The 23,669-nt window shown below is 35.9% G+C and overlaps 1 protein-coding gene across 1 annotated transcript in view; it reads right to left on the reverse strand.

Annotated features, from left to right (window-relative positions):
• The window catches only part of kctd3 (potassium channel tetramerization domain containing 3), a 101,925-nt gene that overhangs the window by 13,738 nt on the left and 64,518 nt on the right, over positions 1-23,669 (reverse strand). Inside the window, exons 6-10 of the mRNA XM_059985847.1 lie at positions 18,775-18,855; positions 15,213-15,362; positions 12,559-12,649; positions 9,311-9,501; positions 3,080-3,195 (exon numbers count right to left, since the gene is read on the reverse strand). Of these exons, the coding sequence (XP_059841830.1) occupies positions 3,080-3,195; positions 9,311-9,501; positions 12,559-12,649; positions 15,213-15,362; positions 18,775-18,855 (629 nt within the window). The remainder of the gene's footprint in view (positions 1-3,079; positions 3,196-9,310; positions 9,502-12,558; positions 12,650-15,212; positions 15,363-18,774; positions 18,856-23,669) is intronic.

Consider the following 23,669-nt stretch of genomic DNA (forward strand, 5'->3'; position numbering starts at 1 on the left):
AATAAAGGAACAACATCTTCAACCCTCCAATCCTCCGGAACCTCTCCAGTCCCCATTGATGATGCAAAGATCATCACCAGAGGCTTAGCAATTTCCTCCCTCACCTCCCACAGTAGCCTGGAGTACATCTCATCCAACTTGATGCTTTCCAAAAGCTCCAGCACATTCTCTTTTTTAATATCTACATACTCAAGCTTTTCAGCTTGTTGCAAGTCATCACTACAACCACCAAGATACTTTTCCATAGTGAATACTGAAGTAAAGTATTCATTAAGTACCTCTATTTCCTCCAGTTCCATACATACCTTCCCACTGTCACACTTGATAGGTCCTATTCTTTCACGTCTTATCCTGTTGATCTTCACATACTTGTAGAATGCCTTGGGGTATTCCTTAATCCTGCCTGCCAAGGCCTTCTCATGGCCCATTCTGGCTCTCCTAATTTCCTTCTTAAGCTCCTTCCTGTTAGCCTTATAATCTTCTAGATCTCTAACGTTACCTAGCTCTCTGAACCTTTTGTAAGCTTTTCTCTTCTTCTTGACTAGATTTATTAAAGCCTTTGTACACCAAGGTTCCTGTACCCTACCATAACTTCCGTCTCATTGGAATAGACCAATGCAGAACTCCAATATCCCCTGAACATTTGCCACATTTTTTCCAGACTTTTCCGAGAACATCTGTTTCCAATTTAAGCTTCCAATTTCCTGCCTGACAGCTTCATAATTCCCCTTTCTCCAATTAAATGCTTTTCTAACTTGTCTGTTCCTATCTCTCTCCAATGCTATTGTAAAGGAGATAGAATTATGATCACCATCTCCAAAATGCACTTCCACTGAGAGATCTGACACCTGACCAGGTTCATTTCCCAAAACCAAATCAAATATAGCCGCTCCTCTTGTAGGCTTATCTACACATTGTGTCAAGAAACCTTCCTGAACATACCTAACAAATTCCACCCCATTTAAACCCCTTGCTCTAGGGAGATGCCAATCGATATTTGAGAAATTAAAATCTCCCATCACAACAACTCTATTACTATTACACCTTTCCAGGATCTGTTTCCCTATCTGCTCCTTGATATCCCTATTACTATTGGGCGGCCTATAAAAAATACCCAGTAAAGTTATTGACCCCTTCCTGTTCCTAACTTCCACCCAAAGAGACTCCGTAGACAATCCCTCCATAGCGTCCATCTTTTCTGCAGCTGTGACACTATCTCTGATCAACAGTGCCACGCCCCCAACTCTTTTGCCTCCCTCCCTGTCTTTTCTGAAACATCTAAAACCCAGCACTTGAAGTAACCATTCCTGTCCGAGCCATCCAAGTCTCTGTAATGGCCACCACATCATATCTCGAAGTACTGATCCATGCTCTGAGCTCATCCACTTTGTTCACAATGCTTCTTGCGTTAAAATAGACGCATCTCAAACCTTCAGTCTGAGTGCGTCACTTGTCTATCACCTGCCTATCCTCCCTCTCGCACTGTCTACAAGCTTTCTCTATTTGTGAACCAATCTCCTCTTCCCCAGTCTCTTCAGTTCAGTTTCCACCCCCCAACAATTCTAGTTTAAACTCTCCGCAGTAGCCTTAGCAAACCTCCCCGCCAGGATAGTGGTCCCCTGGGATTCAAGTGCAACCCGTCCTTTTTGTACAGGTCACACCTGCCCCAAAAGAGGTCCCAATGATCCAGAAATCTGAATCCCTGTTCCCTACTCCAATCTTTCAGCCACGCATTTATCCTCCACCTCATTCTATTCCCATTCTCACTGTTGCGTGGCACAAGCAGTAAATCCGAGATTGCTACCTTTGTGGTCCTGCTTCTCAACTTCCTTCCTAACTCCCTGCACTCTTTTTTTCAGGACCTCTTCCCTGTTCCTACCTATGTCATTGGTACCAATATGTACCACAACCTCTGGCTGTTCTTCTTCCCACTGCAGGATATCTTACACGCGGGCTGAAACATCCTGGACCCTGGCACCTGGGAGGCAAACTACCATCTGAGTTTCTTTCCTGCGTCCACAGGATCGCCTGTCTGACCCCCTAACTATAGAATCCCCTATTACTACTGCCTTCCTCTTCCTTTCCCTACCCTTCTGAGCCACAGGGCCAGACTCTGTGCCAGAGGCACAGCCACTGTCACTTCCCCCAGGTAGGCTGTAACCCCCCCCCAGCAGTACTCAAACAGGAGCTCTTATTGTCAAGGAGTACAGCCACAGGCGTACTCTCAAGTACCTGACTATTCCCCTTTCCCCTCCTGACTGTCACCCACTCGTCTGTCTCCCATGGCCCCGGTGTGACCACCTGCCTATAACTCCTTTTTATCACCTCTTTGCTCTCCCTGACTAGGTGAAGGTCATCAATCTGCATCTCCAGTTCCCTAACTTGGTGCCTTAGAGCTGCAATGTGTTCCCTTACACAAACCTCTGTCAACTGCCCTGTCTCTTTTCCTAAAGGAAGTCTAATATCGTACTTTCTGTAGCTGGGACCTCCAACTTCCCTTAACACTTTTAACAATCTCTATTCCATCCAGCACTTTTAGAGTATGGGGGAATCCCAGTCACTATGTGGAAATTTACAGTCACCTTCCGTCACAACCTTGTGTTTCTTGCACTGGTCTGTGATCTCTCTACAAATTTGCTCCCCTAAATCCTGCTGACTATTGGGTGGTCTATAATATAATGCCATTAATGTGGTCATCTCTTTCTCATTCCACAGTTCCACCCATAAAATCTCAATAGATGAGCTCTCCAGTTTGTCCATTCTGAGCCTGCCATGACATTTTCCCTAACTAGTAATACCATCCCTGACTAGTTTGTTGGACATGACAGGAGAACTTGGCAAACATCTGACCATGTGATGTAAATTTCTGCATGAATCTCTAGAAAATGCTTTCAAAAATGTGAATGAGCCAGAAAGTGAAAACTTTTCACTCAATGCCTTGCTGCATTTAAAATACCTGAATGTCAGGAAGCCATAAAATGAACATAATTATCATATCTTACAATCCTAACTGATGATGACGGCAATAGATTGAAAATAGGAAATAAATATACAAAATTCTGTTAGAAATGCAGCTCACCTGCCAGTGTTGGGTAACTGCATTCCACACACCAACTTTCCCTGTGTGACTGGTTGCGACTAGCTGATTACCAATGAAGAAGAGTGCATCCACTGGAACTCCAAGACTAAACACACCTACAAAACAGTAAAAGCAAACATGTACATTACTACATCTCAAAACTTTATTCTGGAATTAACAGTTGTACTAATGGATCTATTTTATATTTTTATTTGATCTACTAACTGATGAGGTGAGATTATGGTTGTCTATACTAAGAACCGTTTCTCATATGCAGACCACTTCTCTTATTAACCTCCAATGCCCCGCAATCCTTTGCTTTAGCAATCATCTCACTGCTTAAATATGTAATTAATTTATGTAACAACTGTATTCAGGTTAAAACCTGAAATTTTTGATTTGGCTTGCTTCTCTACAAATATCTACTATTTTAAGATAGTTCATACCATTACTGTTCAATTGATCTACAATCATAGGAAGATGCTTCCCTAGGTGTGCAGCTATTTATACCATCTGATGTATTCAGAGCTCTAAACGGACCTGGATGTTTGCTGCTCAAGGACCAAGATAATGCATAGATACACTTCATGTTCATAACACCTAATTCCTATGAGCCACATAGTATTTTCTGCAGGTATTTAATAGCCAATGACATAAAATTTAATCCAGAGGCATTCATTGTGCTGGTCGCATTGATCAATGAAAATATAAATATAACTGTTATGTTGGGTCATTCTTTCTGCCAATGACATTTTTAAAAAAGCCTGCTAAATCATGATCTTCAAGCAAGGGACAGATTCTTTCAATGTCTCCACATGAATGTACGATCTGGCTAAGGCACTTGATAGCACCTCAAACATTTAGTGCTTTATTGTGCAAAAGTCTAGAACAGGGGTCGGCAACATTTACCACTGAAAGAGCCAATATGGACCCATTTCCCACAGAAAAGAAAACACTGGGAGCCACAAAACCCGTTTGACATTTAAAATGAAATAACACTGCATACAATGGTTTTTTTTGCCTTTATGCTATGTATAAACAAACTATAATGTGTTGCATTTATGAAATTGATGAACTCCTGCAGAGAAAATGAAATTACATTTCTGCATGCAACAAAAACATTTTGAACTCCGAAAAAAAGACGTTGGGTTGAAGGTTACTCCATAGGTAGCCTACCTTGGATCGAAGAATAAAAGAAAGCGCGCACTGACGGGTGTCAGGCATTGGCAGTGGTGATGTATATTAATAGCGATAAAAAACACGTTGTAGCGGTGTAGCGCTACACGCAGCGCTAAAATAAAGACACTGCGGTCAAAGGCATCTTTATTCGAACTAAACAGCCTTGATTTAAAGCCTCCCTCAACCCGTCCCCATGGGCGCGGATGCTCCAAAAGACACGTACTCACAAACCCCCGTAGGCTATCTCCCTCAGCCGGAACGGTGGCTAATTGTGAGCTGGTTCGGATATGCCAGGAAATGGGGTCTCCACAACGTTTTTAGATTGTACAAGATCACCATAATCTTCAAATTTCGAATTACATTTCAAAAACTAACAAACTACAGGGAGCCGCAGCACAGAGATCAAAGGGCCGCATGCGGCTCCGGAGCTGCGGGTTGCCGACCCTTGGTCTAGAACATACGTAAAACAAAAATCTATAATATGAAGATACTTTAAAAAATGAAAAGTTCCTAGGTAAAAAAAATACTATAAAGAGCAATAAACAATAAAACAAACTAAATCAAATATTTGATTTTCAAACTGCATCAATTCTCTTAGGTACACCGTTGTGTCGTTTTGTAAGAAAATCAGCTGTAGGCTGGTATCTTGGAAAACTTGCCACAGTACTTCTGTAAACTTTGTCTGCCTCGCTTGCTTCTATTACTGTCTAAGTAATCCCAGACAGCCCCTACGATGTTGAGATCATGGCTCTCTGGAGGCCATAGGATCCGAAGTCATATAAAAACTCTAGCGTGTCTAAGACTTTTGCACAATACTGCAGAAATGTATCAAGAGCAGAGACGTGATAGCAGTTACTATTACCGAAAGGTGTAATATTGGATAAAAAAAATTAAATTATCAATGGTGGCTGGTTAGATAATAAATGATCAGACACAATGGGTACATCTGCAGCGTAACCTGGGTAAACATGAAAAACACAGTGAAGAGGTTGGATTAAACCATAAATCAGGATGCAGTGAAACATGCCAGTGTATTCACTTAAGAAAGAAACATAAGAAATAGAGCAGGAGTAGGCCATCTGGCCCGTCGAGCCTGCTCCGCCATTCAATAAGATCATGCCTGATGTAATAAAATTCACTGATCTAATTATTTGCTATATTGAATAAATGCAAAAACCAGGGATCATATTCCTGCTGTTCACACAGACTGATCTCCATCCCCACCTTCTTGATAATCAGCAAAGGACAATTCTACCATTTGTACAGAATCATCATCTCCCTATACACCTGCAGTGAAACATTTTGCGAGGCTTCAGTGTCTCTGAAGTATCCTTGGGGCATTCAGTGTCCTTTTACCACTATTTATTTGCATTTCAGGTAATTCAAGGGTGTTAAAATGTAATGTCTGAGCTGTGTCTTTAACTATTCAAACTGAAATCAACCTAGTAGACTGATTTACCTAGTCCATGAACCCAGAAATTACACAATATTGGTGCAGATAACTAAAAACTACAATAATCATACTGCCCAAAGTAAACACTGCCACCTCCTGCATATCCACCCTCAGTGCCCACCATCTCAAGACTCAAAAATTAATTCAATGTTTTAGCTACAGCATAACACAACAAAATTAAAACAAGAACAAAATCTTTATCACATATAATGGGGTCTCTGGTTTTAAGATTTTTATACAATTAGCGATCAACAATATCATCTGATGATATTGAATACATTATTCAGAAACTTCTCTTATCCGCTATCAATGTTTAACACTAAGCAGTGCTTTCTGAGGAGGTGACTTAAGCTAAATCAGCAGAACTTTTAAACTTGTAAGTAGTTAATTGAGTTAAGTAGTTGGTCTATGTGTAACTGGAATTGTGGTGATGACATGGTTAGCACCAGTGCTGACCATCCATGAAAGTGGAGTGTGCTAGAAACAATGTAAATAAAGTATTAGTTATGCATTATAAAACATGAAAGAATGTCTTAGACTCCCAGCTAAACCAAGTAGCACACAAATGTAGTGGATGGTTCTGAAGTATTTTTTTCTTCTTTGTACATTCATGAAAACATTTCAACACAGGGCAATTCCTCCTTCATATTAACTATACAGTACATTGTATCTAGACCTCTATTGTGGTTTATAGTTCAGCAGATTTTCCAAACTCATACTGAAGTGTAGCACCTATTTGAAGTTTCAGATTAGGGTGTATAATTAAAAAATAAACATCAACACTTAAAAGTTTTGAAAGCCTAGATAGTGTTTCCCCTCACTTTTGTCAGTGAAAGTCAATGTCATTGTCACGGTATTTGACATTTTAGTACTTGCAACTGGAATACACCTCTTCTTAAATCCATGAAACATTTTTTCTCTATAATGTACTTCTTAAAATCATGAACCTCACTTTCAATGTGGATCAATCTCTTCTGAGTAAAACTGTGAAGATATTTTCAATATTCCTGCAGGAACATCCACCATGTTTATTTCCACTTTCAGCCTCGTGCACGTCAAGTGTCATAAATATTCATGCCAATTAAATAATGCTACAATTTGCATGAACATCTGTTATGCATATTAAGCCTCCTTTTGCCAACTATATGTTGACAACTGGTAACTTGTATTAAATTCACCTGGGGAGAGCAACCATTTCCCAAGCCCAGCAAAGGAATGACAACCTTACAGGCAGGCACAGTAATGGTGATCACTTACTTTAATTTATTTTCAAAATATGCATTAGAAGCTATTCTGAAATAAATTTGTGTTGACACCTAAATCTGCTTATTTGGTGAATTTGTCCCCAAAGAGATCTCTAATGCAGTTCATTGCAAAGAAACAATAGATGTGAAAAATGCAGAATCAGGAATTTTCAGAAACTTATTCCTCTTTCAGAATCTTAAATTTAAGACAGAAATAAATAGCTACAAAATTCACAAATGCAAAATGCAACAGACCTGGAAATATAAATTATAAACATAAAATAATAAAGCAAAGAGCTTGATTTATGTACTTGTCCTGAAGATGGTGAGTTAGCAAACTGTTTTTATAGATGGAAGCTCACTGGTTCCTGTCAAGTCAACATTTTTATCATGTGACTTTGTAGAGTTTGCAATAGTTAGTGCGTTACAATTATGCCAATACCTGATCTTATAAAATGTACAAATTACAGCACACATTATCACTGGATAGCTTTAGAACAAGCTAACCTTTCCTTCCATCCACCAGGGCTGTGGTCAATTGCTTCACTTATGCAGCTAACAGAAATATAAACTAATCTGAATCACAGAAAAAAAATCAGAGCTTAAGTCTCCAAAGCTACAGCCTCAGTAAACAATTCTCTTAGATTATCAGAACACTCCCATTCAAAAAATATTTAATTATTAGTGCACAATTATTCTTATTCTAAATATCACAAATGTGGGCACAACTCTAACAAAGCATACCTATTTGTTCTACCACAACAAAATGGCAAATGACAAACTTAATTTGCTGTATAAATTGCAACAAACTAATATGCTAAAAAGATCTATCACAATTGAAAGGCAAGTGTGGTGGTATAAAGCAGGAGGTGGTTTACAAAAAGACCATCAGACATAGGAGCAGAATTAGGCCATTCAGCATATCAAGTCTGTTCTGTCATTCCATCTTGGCTAATTATTATCCCTCTCAACCCCATTCTCCTGCCTTTCTCCCATAACCTTTGACAGTCTTATGAATCAAGACCCTATCAAGCTCCGCTTTAAATATACCCAATAACTTGACCTCCACATCTGTCGGTGGCAATGAATTCCTCAGATTCACCCACCCTCTGGCTGAAGAAATTCCTCCTCATTTCTGATCTAAATGAACATCCCTCTATTCTGAGGCTATGCCCTCTAGTCCTAGACTCACTCACGATAGGAAACATCCTTTCCACATCCACTCTACCTAGGCCTTTCAACATTTGACAAGTTTCAATGAGATTCTCCCTCGTTCTTCTAAACTCAGCAAGTAGAGCCTCATATGTTTACCCTTTTGAGTCTATCGCTATGATGGCTATTGGTTTTATTTTAAACACTGCAGTCAACAGATATCATTATTGTTCAGGCAGCCGGGTTCATGAAGATAAATATAAAATGCTAATTAGTGAAAATGTAAAAGCAGGACTCAGATATCGAGAATTTTGTACAGTAGGAGAAAGGATCAAAGAAAGACTGCCAGATATCTTTCAGAATTTAAAATTAAATTTCATATACTTGGTTTACATTCTCTTGAATTTAGAAAACTAAGTTGTTTGCTAAGTGAGGTATTTAAAGAGAGATATTCCATAAGCTATGAACAGAAAGACTTATTCCTCTTTCACTGGATCCTTAACACTTAAGTTTAAGAGACTGGCCTTTGAGAAGGGAAATTAAAATTTGCTTGCTTTGCATAAAAGGTAATGAGAACTCAGAACTCTTTTCCAAATGTATCTAAGTACTAGAAAATTAAAACTAAAATTCTCAGGTCATCTTGATCAAACTTTGTAAGGAAATATATATTCAGGGATATGCAAGTAATGCTAGTTAAATGGTGCATGTCAGTCAGTCATCTAACTGACTGGTAGACCAGATTTCATAGGATTAAAAGCCCATGTCTCATCCCTTTTCCCAGTGATCTGAGTGACAATGGAAGTACAGACAACAAAATATACAATCCACACAGTTATGGATGGAATGGAACTAGTGCAAGGAGGCTGATAAAATAACAGTGCTTCAAATGATAAAAAATGGTTAATACTCCAATAGTTGTAAGACATTTTCTCAATTCAGGCTCAGATCACCAACAAGTACATTCCACTTAATTCATGAATAATTTTAGTTATTCATAATGGACTTGCGCTATGTTCGGGATCCAGTGAATGACAATATTAATCATCTGGATCGTTCTCTCGGTACACGCCAGGATGAAAGGTGTGAAAACAGAAGGGATTCATTTGTTCATTTCTGAAAACTGAAAATCAAACGTGTAAACTGTTGCAACCCCAAACTAATGAAACCACATTATGTATTCTCTCACAGGTTTATAGCACCTACCGATTTCATTGCCACGGCCTCCATCCTGAATACTCCACAGAATTATACTGCTATCGGATGCCACCGCTACCATCTTGTCTTTATCACCAAGTGGTCCACCAACAACCTTAGCATTTACAGCAACTCGCTCTATTGTCCAGTCAAGGTAAGGGCTTGTAAATACCTGCTGCCAACCAGAAGACTCCTTAATTCTAGAAATAAATAAAAAACATTATTCAGTAAGGATTCCAACATATGTTTCCATAAACAGGGAGCTGGTGACATGGAATAATTTTTTGTCACAAAGGTCTTGGAGCAGAGTTTCCCAACCTGGGGTCCATGGCATAAAAAAGTCTGGAAACCCCTGCCTTCGAGTGATTCCATATATCAAGAAATGAATGACATAAGAAATTATGGAAACTTGCTATAGTTTCGAAAACTTAAAGTTGAACTGAAAATTTCAAAACTAAGAGATTTAATAAAACTGATGGATTACCATTGTTGCAAGTTCAAATATCAGAGAATATAAATAAAAAAAAAGAAAGTTTGAACAATTAGGGAAGTGAAATTGTGATTAAAATTGTTACATGGAATAAAAAACATTAAAGATCTATAAGCAGCAATACATTTTTGGCAAAGTAGTGACTAAATGTCTTTGCAAATATAGCCAGTTTATAGAAATTCATATGTTAAAATTCCAATAGAGCCGACTGCAGTCCCAGATCCTATATAAAGTATTGCATTGCACAACCATTAGTCTGAAGTTTCTGTCTGAAATTTTATTATGCATTACTGATCTGTTAGTAGTGACAATGGTTTTCAACACCCAACAGTGCAATCAGCTTTCATTGGGATCCAATGAAAATACATTATTGGAAACAGGCAGAAAAAGTTGTATTTATTAGCTATTCTTTCTTTTGTGGTGTATCTAAACATTGATGGTTAAATCTTTTAATTTTATTCCAGTTACCCATTACTAGATGAAGCCTGTCTCACCCATAAACTTTTTAAAACATTCCTACAAGATTTTTAATACATTTACCAAATTGCAGCAGCAATATATGAATGGCTAGAATCCCTTTAGCAAGTAGTCCATTGGCTGGAGAAAACAAACTTAAAATTTTAGACAAAAAGTATAAGAGCAATGTGAGTGAGATCTTAAATATTGGCTGTGATTTGGAATTTAGGCTGTTGGAAACAGAATTAATTAGCACATCAGTTACTACATTACATTTGTTTTTAGCCAAAAGGGACATTAAAAGAAATTTGGATAGCAAAACACAAAACAAATTTGCCAGTATGTAAGACAACAGCAGGGGAAGTGGGTTGCTCTATTAAAAGGTTGCATCAGTTTGATGGGCTGTATAACTTTCCCTGTACCTTAATTCTACCAAACATTACTTAGCCTTTGAGAAATGTCTCAGTATATCATGCAAAGAAGAATATACAATATCCTTCACATGTTCACAATATTTACAATATTGTTTTAATCCTGTATCATTACTTTGATTCAATTTCCCTGGACATCCCGCAAAATTTAATTCACTTCTGGAATCTTTAATTTACAGAAAAATAGCCACATTTTAGAAATATATGGGCTAAGGATTGTGGGTGTTGACTTTAATAGTGTAAGAGAAATTCAACTGCCAGTAGGATTAAAATAAAAGAGCCATGAAAACAACTGAAGATGAAGATAAGGTAAATAGTTTTTTTTTCTGATGGCAAGGATGTCAAAACTAGACAGCATAGGTTTAAGATGAGAAGACGGAGTTGATATCTGGGATGTGCTATTAGTGGAGATGGATAAATCAGATACAATTACTATATTTAAGAGGCATTAAGACGGACACTTAAATTGGCAAAATGATTGACACGAGAGTCCTTTGCTATGCTGTACAACTCTATTACTTCTATTTTCTACCTCAATGTATATTGTGACCAGACAGAAAGCAAAACTAAACATTTCTAAAAAAGGAAAATAGAGCATCCTAATGAATTCACTTTTTCTTTTAACACTTTATGGACTAATTCACTGTATTTTTGTTATGTCTACATATTATCCTTTTTATTTACTGGCAACCCCCAATCACTTTGAACTGAAATGTTTGCTAGATAATTTTAGAAGGCAGTTAAGGATCACAAATAACCCTACTAGACAAGAATAGCAAATCTTCTTCCCTGAAGTTTTTAATAGTAATAAAAATGGTTGTATTTAAATGCCTCGGCTGCTCCAATTGAATCTAAACTCAAAAATCATTGGACTCTGTTGGATTACGGGATATTAGCCCAGAAACATAATCATCACAATACAACACCCACTTAACATACCTGTGAATATAGATCATAAAACAGAGAACAGTACAGTACAAGCCCATTCGGTTGTGCTGATATTTTATCCAATGCCAAGATCAGTCTCACCCTTCCCTCCATTTTCCTTTCATCAATGTGCCTGTCTAAGAGTCTCTTAAATATCCTTGATGTATCTGGCTCTATTACCACTCCTAGCAGTGTGTATCATGTACTTACTATTCTCTGTTTTAACATTCAACCTTTGACATTCCAATTCTTATACTTTCCTCCAGACATCTTAGAAGTATGTAATCTCTTATTAGCCATTGCCACCTGAGGAAAAAGGCACTGGCTGTCTGCTTACCTATACCTTTTATCATCATTACACTTATACTCTGATGCTGAATTGGGAACATTACTGAAAGCAAAGTGAAAGAGGTATACATGAAGAAGCCTATGAAACACCTGGAGTTAGGGAGTGATTTTAGATTTACCAAATGTTCGTATGAGTTGCCTGCAACACTCAAGAGATGCTAGCTTAATTCTCAAAGTACTTCTGATGTGCAGAGCTTTAAGAAGGCCAAGTGCACGAGGCGCTAATTCTGGTTGGATGAAACCAGAACTGAAACTTTCAACTGTGCAGATTGCGAATGATGTAGCCTTGACTAGACCAGAGATTAAGAACAAAAATTCTTGGTACAGAATGAAATAGAGATGCCTGCTGCCTAGACCTTCAATATTGTTCCTGTGTTCTGGTGTTTATGCTGTATCATTACAATTTCATAGAGTTTTTAAATACACAAAAGATCATTTAGATTCTGCATCAAGAAACTCCAAATGCAGTCTCAACTGTTGGCCACAAGTGGACCATTTTTAAAACAGCACCATCAGGTTTACACTGAAAACAGCAAACCTTTAATGTATTTTAGTAAATTATACCTTTTATTCACAGATTGATAATTGCATTGACTTTCAATTACCTGTAACAGACTACGAAGTGTGCATAAGCTACTACAATCCAATTGTGATGACCAGCAACTATCAGAACCTTCCGGGGATCAACCACTGTGCCTGCCGAAAACAATAAACAATAGAAAGAAACATCAGAGCTTGACATCTAACATTCCCTTTCAATATCGCCTGGAGCAAGTATAATAAAATACTTCCATATTGCAATAAAAACAACTTTCAAAATTTATGGGCCATAATACAGTAGAAGGGAGAAGGGGACTGATAAGATTTTCTCTGCTTCTGTATTGTAATTAATAAGTTAACTGATTTAGTCAATTGAACATCATTATTGAAATGGCTCTATTACCACCCCCAGCACGGTTAGCCCAAGAGTGAGCAATGGGATGGCAGTGAAAATTAGCCCTTGATAAAACTGGCTCTCAAACTGAACTGCTATACTTGGTCTATCACTATTCTTCAGTATTAAAGTAAATTGCCTGGTGATTCAGAACAGTTAAATACACCCCATAGATTAGAAATAAAAGCAGGACTCAAACATTTTTTCCTCAGTTCTATCACTATATCCTTTAAATCTTTCAACATTCCAAGAAGATGAACAATATAAATTTGTACTTCAAATTTTAATTCTTTCTCAAGCTAATATAATTTCAACTAATGTTAAATTAAAAAAGAACAATACTAAAACATTAGGTTGTTATGCATAATTCATTTTGAAAACCAGCTACACATTTTTTGAGCTTTTCATGGGAAAGAACCATTGCAATAGTTGAAAAATGCACAAAAATCCTTCAAGCATTAATGGACTTTTTGATATTTCTATGTAAAATGGCCGAATTAAAAGCTCAGATTTGTAATGTTATTGTTTTTATTTATTTACTTATTGAGATACAGCACAGAATAGGCCCTTCCATGGAGCCTTTCGAGCTGCACTGGACAGCAATCCACCGATTTAAACCTAGCCTAATCAGAGGACAATTTGCAATGCCCAAATTAACCACCAAATGGTAAGTCTTTGGACTGTGCGAGGAAACCCATGCTGTCACAGAGAGAATATACAAACTCCTTACAGGTATTGGCAGGAATTGAAGTGAAGGAATTCAACTGAAGGAATTGAAATGACCTGTTCAGGTTCTACCCTAAAATTTTCATATTGTAACCTTTGGATTGGGGAAATAAGTTTCAGCCTACATATTTAAAATATAACTGTATACACTCAATGGAACTTTCCTTCAAACCAGAAATAGATTCCACGCATATTTTCATAAGCATTGAAATCTAGATATATTGAGCAATTTTTCTACTTTAACTTAATTTTCCCAAATAATTCTGCATGCTTCCATCATTTCCTTCTCACATCAATGTTGCCAGTTATAGCTTGGTCCCATACCGCTCTGTGGTGACATTACATGGTCAGTTCATGTATCTGCATGCATATTAGCCGGTGACATTGTAATACAGAATATTATCCTTTGTTTTAGCAGCAAATTTACACATTCACTTTGAATTCCTCTATCACATTGCTACCTACAGCAGAATCTTATCAATGAAGTTATTAACTACAATTCATAAACTTTGAGTTTATTTCAAAATTTCTTTGGAGAAAGTCCTCCGAAGTTACTTTTAGCTTCGTGTTAGTTCATAAGTAGGGAAATGATGTAATTCTTAATTGCTTGGTACTCAATTAAAAGATTGTATGATAATTCTGTAATTTAACATCAATAAAAAGTAAATGTAATCACAAATTGTTTCTAAATCTGAATTATTAAGTTCAAGTATATGTAATATGCTTGATTTAAAGAAAGTTAAAATAAACAAATCTAAAATTTTATTTAAGTCTAAATACATATTTTATATTATTGTATCTATAATTTAATACTAACTATATCCACAGTCTTAAGAGTTGAAAAGTATAGAAACAAATTCTGCTGCTCACAGCTATGCAGATCATTATACCAATCTATAGGAATCCCATTTTCTTGCATTAATTCCATATCCTTCTATGCCTTGTTCATTGAAATCCCTATCGAGATGCATCTTATATGTTGTTATTGTTCCAGACTCTACTATCTCCATCTGGCAGCTCATTTGGACAAACCTAACAATGTATACAGACACTGATCATCTATCTTATCAAAGCCTCTCAACTCTACATACCTCTATAATGTCATCTCTCAGTGCCCTTTGCTCCATGGAAAATACACTCACCTATCCAATCTTTCCTTATCTCAAATCCTTCAATCCAGGTCACTGGTACTGTAAAGAGTCGTGCTTACCAGTACACTACTGTGCTGATCTCTGCAGATTTACACCTGGTGCACATATTAATCAACTTATTTGGTCAAACCCCATTGCATTTCAAATCACACTAGAATAATCTAGAACCTTGATAATGTACTGAATCAACGATACGGGATAAAGTGTCCAAGTGCACATCACTATCATCTGCTCCATTCACAGTAATCTGCATCACAAAAATATAATGAGCAGATGGCTACACGAGATATATTCATGCAATTCTTTATAATTTTTATCAGTACATTTATTAATATCAAGGTTCAATTCAAAGTAAAACAAAACTGCCACTAATACTAAAAGGAGATTGGTGGAATAATGCAACTCTTATATGTTATTATGCATATAGACAAAAGAAAATCATTCTTACCCAATCTAGCAGACCCTTCAGATGAGATGACTCCAGTTGCCACAGATGGAACTGAATTTGGATGGACTACCCCTTCTGCCATGCTTGGTCCAGATTTACTGTCCTGCAAGGTTCCAGCACCCCCAATGCTTCCTTTTCTACTGGGAATAGCTAGCAGAGTTAAACATATCAATCTTTAATATTTTTAAAAGAAAAATGCAAAACCTAGAAGTATTTCTGCTTATTCATAAAATCTTTATATGCCATATGAAGTTACATTTAAAGAATCCATTTCTACAGTTTATCTCTCCTGCACCCTTAATTCATGAGAGTTATCATCTTTTTGTTAGATAGACAACGTCTCTTCCCATTTGATTTGGATCTCAGTACTGAGGTAAATTCTGTGGAAGATGGGCAACTAAATTTGAAAGAATGTACATGCATATTACTGGATTGGATCTTGGCAGTTAATTGTTATGTGGTTTTATTTTTAAATAAAGTTAGTTGACAAAATGAGGACAAATAATCATTGCCTTATTTCTTATATTCCAGACAGCAACTCAACTGTTGTTGGAAAGCATATAAAACTGCAGATACTGGAATCTAAAACAAAAATAGAAATGCTGGAAGAGTCGGCTAGTCAGATAACACCTGTGGAATGAGAAACCAATTAGCAAGGGTTGTCATTCTGGGGTCCATGACATTAAAAAAGGTTGGGAACCCCTAGTATAGAGAAAGAAAGCAAGTTGTCCAAATAGTAGAGAAAGTGGGTTAAGCACTATGTAGAACAACGGTCTTGTCTCAACAGGGTGAAATGATGGTTATTCATTGAATGGACAGTTATTGTCTTTTGCCTATGTAATGTTTTGCTCATTTTATGAAGTCTGGGTGATACCTACAGGGATACCTGAGCATACTAGAATATCCAAATTAGAGATAAAGAACAGAAGAATCACAACTAAAAATGGCCAGTCCTCACACAAAATGAATGAATACTATTAGTTATCTTTGAAGTTCAATATTTAGTGTAAAATGTATAAATTAAAAATGAGATGTTGTTCCTCCAACAAATGCTGGGCCTCATTACTGTAGTGCAGAACTCAAAACTGAATTCTCCAACTTCAAAGTTAACTTGTTCACTCTGTTTGCATCAAGGCTTGCCACCTGTACCCACAATTTCTTGCCTTTTATTTAAATCTCTTATTTGTATATTCTGAACCTGCCCAGTAGACCAAACTATATATCATCCCAACTTCACAAGATCAGCAGCACATTACACAGACATCACTGTCCATCGTTTCACCCTCTTATAAACACTTCCTTTGTTTCACCCACTGCCCTTCCCCATATTTTCTTCTTCGAAAACCAACTTCTCTTTCTCAATTTTGACGAAGGGTTTTTGACCCAAAATGTCAAATAGCTTCTCTTTCTGCAGATGCTGTTTGAAAGGCCAGTTAATTTATCTTTTTTTTCCTGTATGTTCTTTACTGTCCCTCTTTCTCCTTCTGCTAAAGCCTGAAGTGGATAATTTCAGGACCTGTTCAGGTTCTACCCTAAAAGGTTTCATATTGTAACCTTTGGATTGGGGAAGTAAGTTTCAGCCTACATATTTAAAATATAACTGTATATACTCAATGGAACTTTCTTTTAAACCAGAAATAGATTCCACACATATTTCCATAAGCATTGAAATCTAGACATATTGAGCAATTTTTCTACTTTAACTTAATTTTCCCAAATAATTCTGCATGCTTCCATCATTTCCTTCTCACATCAATGTTTCCAGTTATAGCTTGGTCTCATACCGCTCTATGGTGACATTACATGGTCAGTTCATGTATCTGCATGCATATTAACTGGTGACATTGTAATACAGAATATTATCCTTTGTTTTAGCAGCAAATTTACACATTCACTTTGAATTCCTCTATCACATTGCTACCTACAGCAGAATCTTATCAATGAAGTTATTAACTACAATTCATAAACTTTGAGTTTATTTCAAAATTTCTTTGGAGAAGGTCCTCCAAAGTTACTTTTAGCTTCGTGTTAGTTCATAAGTAGGGAAATGATGTAATTCTTAATTGCTTGGTACTCAATTAAAAGATTGTATGATAATTCTGCAATTTAGCATCAATAAAAAGTAAATGTAATCATAAATTGTTTCTAAATCTGAATTATTAAGTTCAAGTACATGTAATTTGCTTGATTTAAAGGAAGTTAAAATAAATAAATCTAAAATTCAAGTTAAGTCTGAATACATATTTTATATTATCGTATCTGATAATTTAATACTAACTATATCCACAGCCTTAAGAGTTGAAAAGTACAGAAGCAAATTCTGCTGCTCACAGCTATGCAGATCATTATACCCATCTATAGGAATCCCACTTTCTTGCATTAATTCCATATCCTTCTATGCCTTGTTCATTGAAATCCCTATCGAGATGCATCTTATATGTTGTTATTGTTCCAGACACTACTATCTCCATCTGGCAGCTCATTTGGACAAATCTAACAACGGATACAGACACTGACCATCTATCTTATCAAAGCCTCTCAACTCTACATACCTCTATAACATCACCTCTCAGTGCCCTTTGCTCCATGGAAAATACACTCACCTATCCAACCTTTCCTTATCTCAAATCCTCCAATCCAGGCAACATCTTTCTAAATCTTTTCTGCAATCATATGATTACATACATGTTATAACTTAGTGAGTAGTACTGCACAGAATATCCAAAGTATGGGCTAACTGACCTTTTCAACAATTGTAACGTGAAGTCTCAGAATCAGGTTTACTATCACAGTAAACCATATTGTGGTATTTGTTGTAATGCAACAGCAGTATATTGCAATACATAATAATAAAAAACTAAAGTATGCATATAATAAAATAAAAATCTTAACATGAAGTCTCAAAACCTCGGCTGATAAAGACAGGCACACTAAACATCTTCCACACCGCTATCAATCTGTGGTATCACTTTCAGAGAATTTTTGAACATAAATGGAGGCAATATCACTGAAGGATTTAAAAATATAACCGGGAATCAGAATTTTAATATGAAGCCACAGGCAAGACAAAATTGAGACCACAAAATTGGTCTTGTGGTTTTTAAAATAATGCACACTGGAATACCAGTTCTCAAACAGTATCACCTTCTTTGTTTGACAAGGGTGTGTTACCTAGGGCTTTTAGTCTGATTGGTGTATGAATTTTCTCTCAGGTTAATTGCAGAACATTAGTTGGGGGAAGGCAATGAGATGTAATTACATGCATATTCATCCCAAATGACAAAATGGATCCCTTCCAGGCGATGCAGAGCAAATCGCCTGTAGAGAAATTTGTAGTCTTGATATTATTTGTTCACAACAAAGCAAGTAGCAGTGTATTTAGAGAATGAACAAAAATGAAACCCAAATAAAGCTCTAATGGTAATAAAACATTAGTTGTTAGTAGGTTGCATATAGGTGACACAAAGATACAACTTTATCAACAGCTGTCGTGTCTTGTGTCAAGAAATACCAGTCACCTGTGGAAATACTCAGCTGCAGTTTAAACTAAAGTCAAAATTACCTGGAGGGGGCAGATACCCATGGAAGAGAACACTACCACATGACGATCGTTCAAGTTCTTCACATAGCAATAGGCGGCGAACTAAATAAGAATACAAAATCAAATAGAAAGAAAATGGCTTCATTTCATTACCTCTTGCAAGGTCTACTATGTCCAACTATCTGCTACACTCCCAATTGATAACAAATCTCTGACATTCTTCAATACAAAAATCTGTGGTAGATGGATCACATAAACACTAAATAACCCTCTCCAATCTCAGTAAGTCTCAAAAGGCAGAATATGGTTTTTCATTAAGTGATGATAGAAAGATGATAAAAAATTTAGAAGCAATTTTAAGTTTCTTGTGGTTCTTGTAACCACATCACCCCTTAATATGAGTAGCAGTTGCAGAATAATAATCAGCCTGAAACCTTTACATTCTGCGAAATGATCAATAACGGTTTAAAAGCCATGCTTTAATTGTTTAAAAGAAAAACACAATCTTAACATTATTAAAGTTAGTGGAAAAATTAAGGCTAAATAGTAAAACACTAACAGGTTCAAAGAAGGGGCCCAAATCCAGGTTATATTTAGATAATAAGAGAAAGTAAAGGCATTTGGAAATAAGACATCCCAAAATTATGGTTTGAGGATTGTTTTAACTTTGAAGGGTTCAGCCAAGAAAGGCATTGATTTTTGATTTCCATAAAGAACAAGCAATCCTGTAAAACAAATTGATAATAACATATTGCCACATCACACATATACATGAACAAATTTTGGGTGATTCATAGCATGTCCACTTGTCAATTAGGTTTTCATAAACTTAAACATTGAAGAATTGGTAAAGTATATTTCAATCATTTCTCAGGAGTTCGTTGGTTGAACAAAAGAGCAAGTGCACTGAACTACACTTGTGTGTACATTTGTATTCAACGAAAAAGCAATATTGTTTCTCTCCACCCCCACTCTTCACACACATTTGATTTTTGATTTGCAGCTTTAATTTTATACTTTCTACCTACCAATTTACAATGCATAGCCAGCTGAACTGAAATGAACAACAGTAATAATACCATTGAAATTTTAAAGAAGTTTGGCACAGAGACAAGAACCAGTAACGGTTCAACATATCCTTATATAAAATGAGTAATACATTTCCTGATTCTCTTCTTCTCTTGAGCTACTGCCTCATTTGCCTTCAAGATTTCTCGATTTCTAATAATATCCAACAAAGAATTCTAGGGGGACGTCACATGATGACATAGGATCGAGACGTGGAAATCCAGCTCTCCCATAAAAAATAATAAATTAGTGTTCAAGTGAAGAAAAGTTAGTAAATATTTTCTAAAAGCTACATCTAAATTACTCAGGATATTCCTTAGATATGCCTCCTAACAGACAAAGAAGAAAACTTCTACTTTGCAGACAGTACAAGCTGGGCCGGCCATCATGAAGAAGCCTCGGACAAGTGCATCTTACCTCCGGCGATATAGAACAGGAATCGGCCGCAACATCAACAGTTTCCAAGAAGGAACAACAGGAACTGCACATGCGTGCAGGAAAGGGCATGCGTAAACATGAGCAATTTGAACTACAAATCCCAGCTACGATTGGAAGCAGAAGTGAAAGTGAACCCAAAGAGGATTCAGATTCTCCGGAACAAACAGATGAAGATGAGGAGGTAAAAGAAGAACAACAGGAAAAGGTTGGAGGTGGAAGATATTCTGGAGACATAAGAAAAGCTTTGGCGCAAATAATGCACGAAATAAAAGAATTAAAAACATTAAAAATAAGATCCTGAAGGTGGCTGCCCAATGTGCCAGAAAGAGAAATGAGCCATTGATGATAGAAGGGAAAGCAGTTCTTTTCTATCCTGATATAAGTTATGACCTTTTGAAGAGAAAGAAGGAATTTAACCCAGCGAAAAAAGTTTTATGGGAAAAGGGTTATAAATTTATATTGTGCCACCTGGCAACGCTGATAATTTTTTTGGATGACAGAAAAAGATTTTTTACTGATCATCGGGATGCAGAGGCGTTTGCACAAGAACCAAATATTCACTAGACACAGTAAAGACTTAAAAATGAAAGATTAAAGATGAAGATGGGGACTCTGAAGTGAGTTGATGGACATTAAGGACAGAAGAAAATTTAAATATACTTTTAATTATATGATACAGGGGGAGAAAGGTAAAAATTTGAGAAATATTAATCGAGAGTAGTGATATTATTTTTTCTTCCCATATATACTTTTTTCATGTTACGGGGGGGCTGGGGAAACTTCGGATCGATCGCTATGGGATTCACGTGTGCAATCATGGCGTTTGCCATGATCCGCACAATGGAGGGGGGTAATGTTGTGTTTTTTTTTTCATTCACAGCATTAGCGGTGGGGGGGGGGGTTTCTTTATTATCTATTTTTCTTTTATTTTTCTTTCTTTGCCTGGATGATTGGAGGGGAGACACATAGCAACATGGAGAATTTTAAAATAATTCCCCAAGATACTATGAGAGTTGAAATATTATATATTATTATAGACTGGAGTAACCCCGTTAAAAATAATGACTAATTTACTGAATTTTTTAAGTTTTAATGTTAATGGGCTTAATGGACCGGTGAAAAGAAAAAGAACTTTAACATACATTAAGGAAATGAAAATAGATATAACTTTTATACAAGAAACACATTTAACAGAGATAGGACATCAGAAATTAAAGAGAGATTGGGTCAGAAATGGTATAGCAGCTTCACTTAATTCAAAAGCGAGGGGAGTTGCAAGTTTGATCAACAAAACTTTACCAATTAAAATACAAAATGTATTGATTCTGCGGGGAGATATGTAATTATACATTGTCAAATCTTTTCAGAACTATGGACTCTTATGAATATTTATGCACCAAATGAAAATGATGTAAAATTTATACAAGAGGCCTTTTTGAATTTGGCTGACGCATATGATAAAATATTAATAGGTGGAGACTTTAATTTTTGTCCAGACCCAGTTTTAGATAGGTCAACAAAGGTTGTTACAAAACCGAAAGTAGCAAAATTAACTTTATCATTGATGAAAGATTTAAATTTGATTAATATATGGAGAAGAATTAACCCAAGAGAAAGAGATTATTCATTTTATTCAAATAGACGTAAAACTTATTCAAGGATAAATTTTTTCCTACTATCAGCGAATATTCAAGACAATAAATAAAATTACTTATAAACCTTTAGAAATCAATGAAACTTTAAAATTTGTTTATTGTGAACTGTAACAATCAGAATCACAAAATGATATTGTTGAGATAGAAAGGTTTTTATCACAAATAACTCTCCCAAAATTGAATTCGGAAGAACAGAAGGGATTAGATGTGCCTTTTACATTAAAAGAGGTCGAAGAAGCTCTAGGATCACTTAAGAGTAATAAATCTCCAGCAGAAGATGGGTTTTCACCTGAATTTTACAAAAAGTTTAAAGATTTATTAATTCCTCCTTTTATGGAGCTAATACACCAAGCGGAAAGATCGCATAAACTTCCAGAATCTTTTTCAACAGCTATTTTAATAGTATTGCAAAAAAAAGACAGAGATCTTTTAAAGCCAACATCATATAGACCTATTTCTTTGTTGAATACGGACTATAAAATAATAGCAAAGATTTTATCTAATAGATTATCTAAATACTTACCAAAATTAATACACATGGACCAAACAGGATTTATTAAAAATAGACAATCGGCAGATAATGTAAATCAGTAATTTAGCATAATTTATTTGGCACAAAAGAGGGAAGCAATGAGTGTGGCAGTTGCTTTAGATGCAGAAAAAGCTTTTGATAGATTGGAATGGGATTTTTTATTTAAGGTATTGGAAAAATATGGATTAGGAGTATCTTTTATAAAATGGATTAAAACCTTAAATACTAACCCCAAAGCTAAAGTGGTGACAAATGGCCAAATTTCAACATCATTTCAGTTAAAAAGGTCAACTAGACAAGGTTGTCCATTATCACCTGCTTTATTTGTGTTGGCGATAGAACCATTAGCTGAATTAATTGGAACTGACTCAGATATTATGGGTTTCAGAGTTAATCAGAAGGAATATAAGATTAACTTATTTGCTGATGATATTCTGATTTATCTAACTAACCCATTGCATTCATTGCGTAAATTATCTTCTAGATTGGAAGAATATGGGAAAATATCAGGGTATAAAATAAATTGGGATAAAAGTGAAATTCTATCCGTTACTAAAGGAGATTATAGCCAATGTCGATTAATAACTCAATTTAGATGGCCGATAAATGGTATAAAGTGTTTAGGTATAAGAGTTGATAATGATATAAAGAATTTATATAAATTAAATTATTTGCCATTATTGAAAAAAATTCAAGAGGATCTTGATAAATGGATGATGTTACCAATAACATTAATAGGTAGAGTCAATGCTGTAAAAATGAATATATTGTCTAGATTACAATATTTATTTCAAACACTACCAATACAATTACCGCAGAAGTTTTTTCAAGAGTTAAATAAATGTGCGAGGAAATTCCTTTGGAAAGGTAAGATGTCAAGAATATCGTTGGAAAAATTGACATGGAAATTTGACCTAGGAGGACAAATTACCAAATTTTAAGAATTATTACAAAGCAAATCAACTTAGATTTATTGCATCTTTATTTGATGAAGATAAACCGGCATGGATTAGAATAGAATTAGATAAAATAGGAGAAAATATACCAGAAGATTTTATATATAAATGGGAATCTAAATGGATACGGGAAAAGAAAGAATCTCCTATACTAAAACATTTAATTGATTTATGTTAAGATAAATGTTGATGATGAGATAAAGAAATCTTTATTAGCAAAGAGACCTTTAATTCAAAATAAACATCCCTTTTACAATGGATAATCAA

Source organism: Hypanus sabinus, chromosome 12, assembly GCF_030144855.1.
Source record: "Hypanus sabinus isolate sHypSab1 chromosome 12, sHypSab1.hap1, whole genome shotgun sequence".
Lineage (NCBI taxonomy): Eukaryota > Metazoa > Chordata > Chondrichthyes > Myliobatiformes > Dasyatidae > Hypanus > Hypanus sabinus.